Here is a 10,389-nt window from a genome sequence, read left to right as displayed (position 1 = left end):
AGTAGGATTAGTCTCTCCCATAATGTAACAAATCAATGATTGCATCCTTGCTATGGTATCTCTAACATAATTATCTTTGATAGAGAAAATCTATAGAAAATTAACAAAACGCATAGATAATGAAGAGTCTTAATATCAATTAAATTAATTTTGATATTAGGTAAATATTTTGGTGTTCTATAACTTAGTTAGATATAGTGTCCAACAATCAATAATTTGATATCGCATTATTTTTTTTATATTTATATATATTTTAAGTAATTTAAATTTTATATGTATTTTACCTTTGGGACCTTTTTGTTATGGGTATCAAAGATTCTCAAAAATATTATAGAAGGATTAATTTGCTCTATTGTTAAGAGTTCTCTTTACCCCTCTCATAAATTTCCTGGTCTCACTCTCATTTGTTCTGCTCTCAGTTTCTTTCGTCCCAGTTTCAATATACACCAAAGGTGATGTTAAGCTATATATCTTGTTCCAATAGAAACGAAACGATATTTTTGTGTTAGTATATGTATAAAGGCCTGTTCAAAGCTAATCAATTCAAATGAAATAAATTAATGTTTTGCTTCGACCTTTGCAACATTTGATCCGTCGTTGGACATGCATGTACTTAAACTAACCTTTACGTTCCACTTAAACGTTCTAAATAGTAATAAAATAATATATGCCAAAACGTAACGTAGTTCCACTTAGTTTAATTAAGGTGGACAAAAGATAACGTATTTGAAACCAATAAGATGCTAAAATTCTTCAAATTACATAAAACTGAAGTTATTAGTTCATTGAAATGTTGCTTTGGAGAAACGAGGAAAGCACAAACAATAGCTAGTAGCATGAAACACAAAAAGAGAATTCACGTTCGGAATGACCAACGCGCTAGCTGTACGTAACGTGCTCTTTATCTACGGTTATAGTGTGACAAATTGGTAGGTAAATTGTGATTATCATCTATTATATTATAGCCTTCAATTTTTCTTTAGTCATATTTATCTTTATTCTCAACACACAACGACAATAAATATGGACACATAATTTTATTATTTATTTACCGTACACTATAGAGCAATAACAAGGCTATAGAAGAATCATGATGATTGATATGCAACAAATAATATTTAGATAAGAACGAGGTTACTTTGCTGCTATAACAAGGTAAGATACGGTTTGCGGTGTGAAATTTTAAAAGAAGAGCTACTTCTTGTCCATATGCGTATTGTGTTTTTTACTTTTAAACATATCTCTTCCATTGTATTGATTAATTAGTAATTCAATTCAATTATATATTTTGTGTATAACATAACATTACATTCTCTCATGAGTGAAACAGAATTCAAGAAAAATAGAGACATGTCAATGGAGCAAAACAAAGATACAGAACAAGTTGTGGGTGGTTATAGAACCATGCCCTTTATCATAGGTGATCCCCCCTTAATTAATTTCTTACATTCATTTATGTGTTAATCCTTTTTCATGATTTTTTTTATATATGACATTTTTCTACTTTTTCATATTTGAATTGTATTAATAATTATGGATTTTATTTTGGTACAATATTTATCATTAATTTTCCATCCGTTGTTTTGTTTTGATATGTTTTAGCAAACGAGACATTTGAAAAGGTTGCAAATGTAGGACTCCATGTGAATATGATTTTGTACCTACTGAATGAATATCATGTAGACCCTTCAACTGCAGCTATCATAATATTCCTATGGAATGCTGGATCCAATTTTATGCCCCTTTTTGGTGCTTTTCTTTCTGATTCTTGCTTTGGAAGATTTCGTGTTATTGCATGGGCAACAATCATCGACCTTCTTGTAAGTAAGCTAATTATAAATATTTTGATTAATGTTTAGTCTCTAAAATCTCTAAATGGTGGAGTAAACATAAATGAATTTTTTTTCTTTAAAGAGTAAACACGATTGGATGATATTTTAAGAAAAATTTAATTAATTGTAGGGATTAATAGTGTTGTGGCTTACTGCAAAAATAAGGCATGCAAGGCCACCAGATTGCAATGGAGAATCATGTACAACTCCAACAGTATTACAATTCTTGTTTCTTTTCTCATCACTTGCTCTAATGTCTTTTGGAGCTGGTGGCATTAGGCCATGTTCCTTAGCCTTTGCAGCTGACCAAATCAACAACCCAAAAAATCCACATAATGAGAGGATCATGAAGAGTTTCTTCAATTGGTACTATGTTTCAGTTGGCATTTCAGTAATGCTTTCAGTGATATTCATAGTATACATTCAAGTTAAAGCAGGTTGGGTTGTTGGTTTTGGTATTCCAGTGGCTCTTATGTTGTTTTCTTCTGTCATGTTTTTCTTGGGATCTTTTATGTATGTTAAAGTCAAACCAAACAAGAGTTTGCTTGCTGGATTTGCACAAGTTATTGTTGCATCATGGAAAAATAGACACTTAGCTCTGCCTCCAAATGACTCTGATTTGTGGTATTTTCATAGTGGCTCTATTTTTCTTCAACCCACCAACAAAGTAAGGTACTACTTTCTCATATTCAATTAATATATCTATTTCTGTGCATCCTAGATCATCCCTTTTTTTTTTATCTATTTATAAAACCCACTATTTCATTAAAAATTATAAGAGTCTATCTTTAGACTCGTAAAGTTCATATTAAAAACACCTTTAGATAATATGTTATATTATATTAAAGATAGTTTAATCTTTTGTGTATTTAGTATTTATACATTTCTATTGAGACTTTACATTTGATATTATTGAAACTCTAGCCTACTTCTTTTTCTCTTCCTCTCAGCCTATAAAATTTGAAAACTCTATAATTTTATCAAGGTTCTAATTTTAAAATGTAAGTGTTCAATTTATCTAAAATTTATGTGCATGCATGATGGTTAAAATAATATAATAACATGGTTGAATTGATGAAATTTAATATTTGAACAAAGATATATTGTACAAGGTGAACACTATTATTTTATAGTGTTAGATTACTACATGACTTTATATTATCTAATTCAATATGTTTTGATTTTCCCTAGGTTTTTGAACAAGGCTTGCATGATCAAGAACAGAGAAAAAGATTTAGACTCTAATGGAATATCAATTGATCCATGGAGTTTGTGTACAGTTAGACAAGTCGAGGAATTAAAAGCAGTGATCAAGGTTCTTCCAATTTGGTCAACAGGCATAATAATTGCAATTACCATAAGTCAACAATCATTTTCAGTTGTCCAAGCTGGCACTATGAAAAGAAAAGTTCACAATTTTGAGATTCCATCAACAAGTTTTAGTGCATTTGGAATCCTCACTTTAACAATATGGGTAGCTATTTATGACCGAGTTATAGTACCTATGTTAACAAAATACACAAAAAAAGGAAAAGGACTAAGTTTAAAGCAAAGAATGGGAATTGGAATAGCACTATCATGTTTAGCAACATTAGTGGCAGCATTAGTAGAGAAAAAAAGAAGAAATGAAGCAATAAGAGAAGGGTTTATAAATAATCCAAAAGGGGTAGTGAATATGTCAGCAATGTGGTTAGTGCCACAATATTGTTTAGTTGGTATTGCTGAGGCTTTTAATGTGATTGGACAAATTGAGTTTTTTTATTCTCAATTTCCTAAGACTATGTCTAGTATTGCTGTTGCACTTTTTGCTCTTGGATTTGGGGCAGGAAATTTGGTGGCTAGTCTTATTGTTATGGTTGTTAAAGATGGTACAAGAAGAGGTGGAAAAGTTAGTTGGCTATCATCAAATATTAATCAAGGGCACTATGATTACTATTATTGGCTACTTAGTATTCTAAGTTTGATTAATTTGCTTTACTTCTTTGTGTGTAGTTGGGCTTATGGAAGTACTGAAGATATAAAAAATTGGGATGATGAGGTTGATACAAAATTTGAAATGACAAAATGTGAGGAAGAAAATATCTAATGATCAATTAACCAAATGGGTTATTATATCTTGTATATTTTATAATGATTGTATTGATAAATTTTGGTTTTTTTTTTACAAGCTTCTTTCTTTTACTTGGTAAGAGCAAGTTTGACTTTTGCTCGGTTACTAGACGGCAAGTAAATGTATTATTTTAGGATGAAATTCAAGTAAATATATGTTTGTATTGAATAGATGTATGTTTGATGAAACTTGTACATGACAAGTTAGGAATTACTTTTTTTAATGCAACTTTTTACTATCATCTAATACTTTGAATTTAGTAATGGCAGTATACAAAAGTGTAGGTAACACTAACAATTTATGGATTGCTATAAAAATTATTAATAAGGCAAGTACATTTTAAACCGTTGAGTAAATGTCTTTTAATTTTAATTTTGGATTGAAAAAAGTTATTTCATTTCATCAATAAAAAAAGATTTATCATTGTTTCATAAGTAAAATTTATATAATTGATGTAAGAACATTTAATACGTTGGAGAATGAGTTCGAATTCGAGATTCTCTATTTTTTTATAATTAGTGTGTGAATTTTGTCGTTTAAGAATCAAAAAGATTTATTACATGGATATATTGAGATTTATTAATTCAATAATAATATTATGAAAATGAGATGATTATGATTTCTCACAAGTTTCCTCTACCACAAATAATATTGTTTTAGACATTGTGACGTTAAATATAAACAATATATGATATACTATCTCTTGAATGAAATATAATAAAAAGTGGCTACTTTTTTGTTGCTGTTGTATTTTGTTTAATGTTGACCCAAAAACATTATCTCTTTAAAATTTATCCTTATTTTTACTTATATTTCAAGTTTATTGTTGTTATTAAACTTGGTTTTTTTTAGGCATATTATTAAACATGGTTAAACCATTTAACTTTTTTCTAAATTGCTTTAACATGATGATATAATTCGTTAAAAAAAAACATGAAATTTTTTATTTTTTATATTTTTATCTTATTATTTACTCAAAAATACACTATTTTATTATTTTATACATTTTAGGAGGATAGAATTTGGTGCTTGGGTTGCATTTTTCCCCAACTACTGAACTAGTTGTCGTAGGTAGTCCAGTTCCAAAAATCATAGGATTTGGATCTTTTTTAATGAATATATTAATATCGTCTAGACTATTTGTCATCAAATGTGGCTGTAGTTTAGTGGTAAGAATTCCACGTTGTGGCCGTGGAGACCTGGGCTCGAATCCCAGCAGCCACAAGTGGTATTTTTTTGTTCAAATATTAATTCTTTTAAACAAACTATTATTTGTTAATATCACACTTTCAAATAACTAAATATCTTTAAGTTATATACAAAACTAGATGGATTTATCTCAAAAGTTTGGATTAATATAAGAGTAAACTCACCTATATTATTATTTAATGAAGCAAAAAATATATTTATAATTTTTTTAGTTTATAGTTTAAGTCTTTTAAATTTATTTTATTTTAATTTAGTTTTTTAAGTTGCAATATATTTACATTATTACTATTTTATTTTAATTTCAACAATAATTAATTTAACTGAAAATTTATAATCATTAAATTTTTTATTAAATGGTAAAAAAAATACGTCTCTTATTTTAATCATTTATCAAATCTTATAAAATTGTATATATTTTTTAATTTTATTTACAATAATTTAAAAGTATGAATAACTTTAAAAATAAGATAATAGATGTCTATTTATGTAATCAATATTTTAAATTTACTTCACGTGCAACCTAATTTAGATAATTAACTTGTTGCGACGTTTAAATTAGATTTTAATATTTTATGATAGTAATTTGAGAAAAAAAAAATTAACTTAAAATATCATACGCATAATTTAATATATATGAAAGATTAACGATACAAATGAATATAACTTAAACGACTAAATCAATAAAAAAATAAATTTAAAAAATTTAAATGAAAGTTGAGTTAAACATAAAAAAAACTAAAATTGCATTTTTGTATTTAATAAATGATTATAATTTATCTAAACTCTTGTATAAATCTTTAAATTAAAATAAAATTAAATGAGTTTTCTATTGTATTTTCTCACGAATATGGTGAAAGAGATGGCATTCATTCTCATATTAAATCTTTGATTCTGTGCATGATGTTGTTGATCTCATTTTGATGTGCGGTGGAATAAATAAGGTGTAGCATAACAAGATGATTTAATAATTTTGAAAAATTGGAGTGAAAAAAATCATAAATTCAACTCTTATAACTTAAAAAAAAAAAAAGTTAGAATATGAAAAACTATCTACTCGGTTTAAAGAAATTAATATTTTAACTATTTAATTTATTAGAGAAAAAAGTGTAATATTTGAAATGAAAAAAAAAGTATTTTCTCAAAGAACATAAATAAATTTATTTGGTAAAAGAAAAGAAAAAAAAAAAATAAATAAATATGTAGAAGACACAGTGGATTGTGATCTTGGTGAGACGAAGATGGAGACGGAGCGTCCATCGAAGAGTTGGAGCATCCATACCCGATCCGAAATCATCTCCAAATACCAAGTCATGGAACGGATCGGCTCCGGAGCTTACGCCGACGTCTACCGCGGCCGTCGTCTCTCCGACGACGTAACAGTCGCTCTGAAGGAAATCCACGACTACCAGTCTGCATTTCGAGAAATCGAAGCTTTGCAGATGCTTCAAGGTTCACCAAACGTCATCGTTTTGCATGAATACTTCTGGCGCGAAGATGAAGACGCCGTTCTCGTCCTTGAGTACCTGACCACTGACTTAACCACCGTCATTTCCGACGCTGCTAAGGAAGGTCTCTCACTCCCTGTTGGTGAGATGAAACGTTGGATGATTCAGATTCTTTGTGGCCTTGACGCGTGTCACCGGAACATGATTATTCATCGAGATTTGAAGCCTTCTAATCTCTTGATTTCTGATCGTGGAATTCTCAAATTGGCTGATTTTGGACAGGTAACCTAATTACCTTATTCATTCTCATTCAATTTCATTATTCAATGGAATCACTCTAACATCACATTTTGTTAGTTAGGTTAGGTATTAGGATCATGTATCTTTGTTTTTAGAGATTTTTAGTTGATAAGATATTTAGTTTGAGGAAATTAAAAAACGGCGAAGCTAGCACCAATGTAAATTTTATTAAGACTAGTAGGGGTTTGTCTAAGACCAGAAATTTATTCATCATGTTTTTAGGCCATGTTTGGATAGGCAAATGAATTAAGTGCTAACAACGTAAGTGTTTGTCATATAAGTGTTTATTTATAAGATATTTCTATAACAAAAGATCTAGCAAAGTCAAATTGTTTTCATATAACTTTTAAGTTGTTTTCATAAGCTATCCTAGAGAGTTTATGGAAATAAGCTGAAAACAACTCATAGGCATATCATAAGCTATTTTTACAAGTTCTCATAAACAATCTCGCAAATGTTTATATGCAAGTAGATGAACTCAAATAAGTCAATTCATAGTGATCTTTAGCCTATTAATCCAGAATATAGTATTCGAGTTTAAGTTCAAGGAGTATTTTGCAATTGCATCCAAAGGAGTGCAATTGAAAGGAGTGTATTTGGTTTATGTCCAGAATGAAATGTTTCATTGAATAATTTTCTCAGGCAAGGATACTCACAGAGGATGGATTTGATGCTTTTGAGGAGAATCCACCACCGTGTGAGCATGATGGTTCTAATCATGAAAGTTTACTTCATCAACCTGAAGCTTTTCCTCATACTGACAGCACAAGCCAATTTGGATGTGGAAACCAAGAGCATGGAGGTAGTCATGAAGAGTATTTTAGTGTTTTAGATGAGCTGAAAACAAAGAGGTCCACAGATGACATTGATAAGGATACAAACATTCCGGATGGAAATACTTCTTGTCTTGCAACATGCACAACAAGTGATATAGATAACGATCCTATGAGAACTTCTTTTAGCTATGAAGCATTGGAAGGGGAAGATAAAGAACATGGTTGTCTCACGTCATGTGTTGGAACTCGATGGTTCCGGGCTCCTGAGTTACTTTATGGATCCACAAACTATGGTGTAGAAATTGATCTCTGGTCACTTGGATGTATTTTTGCTGAGCTCTTGACTCTAAACCCCTTGTTTCCTGGAACAGCTGATATTGACCAGCTCAGTAGAATTATTAATGTTTTGGGCAACCTTGATGAGAGAGCTTGGCCTGGTTGTTCAAAACTTCCTGATTATGGAATAATCTCGTTTAGCAAGGTAGAAAACCCTGCTGGTGTTGAAGCGTGCCTGCCCAACCGCTCCCCTGATGAAGTGTCTCTAGTCAAAAAACTGGTTTGTTATGATCCTGCTAGGAGGGCTACAACAATGGAACTACTCCATGACAAGTACTTCAATGAAGAACCTCTTCCTGTTCCTGTTTCTGAGTTGCGAGTTCCTTTGACCAAAAAAAACGAAGATGAGGATTCTGTTGGTGGGTGGCATGATTACAATGAAACGGGTTCTGATTCTGATTTTGATGACTTTGGCCCTATGAATATCACCAGAACTGGTACCGGTTTCTCCATTCAGTTTCCTTGAGCTTGATGGATTTTGAGGTACATCATATTCTTGGAATCACTGTTTCCACTCGTGTTGTTCAACTTATATTTTACTGACCGAGCCTCATCTGGAAAATTTGCTGTGAGGAGATTATGGATAAGAAAATCTCTGATTGTGTTATGACATGTTTTGTGAACTGAAGGATAAATAGTGAAAATCAAGCAGCGTGATGGATTGTGTTGTGTGTTACGATGATATCTGTAGTTGATGTAATACAGCATTTTTTGAACACTGAACTTTATATTATTGGGATTAACTCCTACCTTCACATGTGGCCAAGTTGAAAATACTGCATGAGTGGAACTCTAAATTTTGGAGATTGGCCACTACGCCTAATTTATAATTATGTACCCCCACCCAAAAAGAATCGAAAGTGGTTTGACTATTATGAATATGATAGATTGATTTCTCGTGTTCTGTCATATATTGGGTTAACAGTAGTCATGTCTTCAACAAGGCCAATTTCATATCTCAGAGTTGTTTAAATCGTAGTGGATACTTCAATTAAGGTTTTTAATTTGTTCACACGAACACTTTCATTAGTAGTTTGCTGTATGTTCAGAGGGGATACAAAACTATAAACATGTCATATCCTTTTCAATTTGAAATGATAGGATCAATAGAGACTATAAAAACGATTTATTCTTGAATGGTGATAAACACAAATCTAAATCCTTTAAACACATAAAATACACATCATTTAGTTTTTTCAATATTAATAATAATTTTAAAAAATTATTCTTTCCACTACATTTCTTCATTTGTGTGTCTTGCGGTTGTCACCATACAAGCATTGTTCTATAAGAACAACACTCGTGATATTTTGTCTCACAAATTTGACTATTTTATACAATAATTTGGATGATCAATGCAGTTTAAATATATAATGTTTAATGAATGTAACAAGGCAAATCAATGGGCCACTTTGTTTCTGTTTCTATTGATGTGTTTCATACTCAGATATTGAGTTTTTAAAGTCCAACAGTTATCGAAAATGGTTCTCATGTAGGTGCAAAACTCTTTCTCACGCAATAACTCTTAAAGAGGTAAGTTGGTTTTTGTACCTCTATTTAAAAAATTTATTTTTGAAATATCAAAAATACCTTTAGTAAAACTGTAAAAATCAAAAAGTTATCTCATACTTCCATTATTTAAAAAATTTATTTTTGAAATATCAAAAATACCTTTAGTAAAACTGTAAAAATCAAAAAGTTATCTCATACTTCCATAATTTGCCTTTTACAAAAAAGTGAATTTTGTTTCAAAAATTTATTTACCGGAAATTTCAGGAGAAATTAAATTTCCGGTAGTCAAATTTAATACAAAAAATTTTATTTTTGAAATTTTCGAGAATTCCACCCGGAAATTTAAAATATCCGTTATTTATTTTTAATACTAAAAATTTCAAATTTCCGGTATTGATTCATAATTACCAGAAATTTCATTCGTCACTGAAATTTTTGGAACAATTTATTTATATTATTTGTAAAAAAAAAATTATATATTTTTTTTCATTCTATTCTCGTGACTCAAAAATTTGATCAGTTGTGAATGCTTCAGTGAAATTTATACATATTGGTTGTGTTTTTACCATCCCTATTTCAAAATAAAAAAATAATAAATAAATACCAAATTTTTAAAATTTTCGGTTAAGTAAAATAACTCAGATATTTCAAAAATTTTAAATTTTCGGTAAAAAGAATGTAAGTATCGGATATTTCAAAATTTTGAAATTTCTGATAAGATAAATGTAACTATCGAAAATTTCATGGCATAAATTTCAAATTTCCGATATTATAAATACTTTATTAAAAATTTGGTGGCGAAATTTTTAGTAATATAATTGTTTTACCAGAAATTTTCGTTAGTGAGTTTTTGTGTACCAGATTTTAAT

General features: G+C 29.7%; 2 protein-coding genes and 1 non-coding gene across 5 annotated transcripts; all 3 read left to right on the top strand.

The window, feature by feature from the left end:
• The first annotated feature begins 694 nt into the window (after window positions 1–694).
• On the top strand, window positions 695–4,112 carry LOC101503966 (protein NRT1/ PTR FAMILY 1.2-like). 3 transcript variants are annotated; one of them, XM_027335507.2, is made up of 6 exons: window positions 695–929; window positions 1,065–1,155; window positions 1,331–1,420; window positions 1,603–1,820; window positions 1,963–2,504; window positions 3,024–4,112. In XM_027335507.2, exons 3-6 carry the CDS (start codon window positions 1,351–1,353, stop codon window positions 3,916–3,918), a joined length of 1,725 nt encoding a protein of 574 aa, XP_027191308.1. In that variant the 5' UTR covers window positions 695–929; window positions 1,065–1,155; window positions 1,331–1,350; the 3' UTR covers window positions 3,919–4,112. The 3 variants fall into 3 exon arrangements, with proteins under 3 accessions (XP_027191308.1, XP_012572116.1, XP_012572115.1); XM_012716662.3 differs by lacking the exon at window positions 1,065–1,155; XM_012716661.3 differs by lacking the exons at window positions 695–929; window positions 1,065–1,155 and having other exon boundaries at window positions 1,172–1,420.
• Window positions 4,113–5,094: 982 nt separating this feature from the next.
• On the top strand, window positions 5,095–5,166 carry TRNAH-GUG (transfer RNA histidin (anticodon GUG)). The gene has a single exon. It is a non-coding gene; the product is annotated as a tRNA-His (tRNA).
• A 1,161-nt stretch (window positions 5,167–6,327) lies between these two features.
• LOC101499704 (cyclin-dependent kinase F-1-like) lies at window positions 6,328–8,917 on the top strand. The gene is made up of 2 exons (XM_004503392.4): window positions 6,328–6,878; window positions 7,539–8,917. Exons 1-2 carry the CDS (start codon window positions 6,390–6,392, stop codon window positions 8,472–8,474), a joined length of 1,425 nt encoding a protein of 474 aa, XP_004503449.1. The 5' UTR covers window positions 6,328–6,389; the 3' UTR covers window positions 8,475–8,917.
• Window positions 8,918–10,389: the final 1,472 nt, after the last annotated feature.

Source organism: Cicer arietinum, chromosome 6 (assembly GCF_000331145.2).
Source record: "Cicer arietinum cultivar CDC Frontier isolate Library 1 chromosome 6, Cicar.CDCFrontier_v2.0, whole genome shotgun sequence".
Classification (NCBI taxonomy): Eukaryota; Viridiplantae; Streptophyta; class Magnoliopsida; order Fabales; family Fabaceae; genus Cicer; species Cicer arietinum.
The sequence above is the reverse complement of the archived record's forward strand: the minus strand, read 5'-3'. Positions and strand labels throughout refer to the sequence as shown.

Bases quoted from the DNA above. Each gene is read 5' to 3' on its own strand.
- LOC101503966 (XM_012716661.3), top strand. From the start codon at position 1,318: ATGAGTGAAACAGAATTCAAGAAAAATAGAGACATGTCAATGGAGCAA. The intron at 1,821-1,962 runs GTAAGTAAGCTA...AATTAATTGTAG, and splicing joins CAACAATCATCGACCTTCTT to GGATTAATAGTGTTGTGGCT. The intron at 2,505-3,023 runs GTACTACTTTCT...GATTTTCCCTAG, and splicing joins CAACCCACCAACAAAGTAAG to GTTTTTGAACAAGGCTTGCA.
- LOC101499704 (XM_004503392.4), top strand. From the start codon at position 6,390: ATGGAGACGGAGCGTCCATCGAAGAGTTGGAGCATCCATACCCGATCC. The intron at 6,879-7,538 runs GTAACCTAATTA...TAATTTTCTCAG, and splicing joins AATTGGCTGATTTTGGACAG to GCAAGGATACTCACAGAGGA.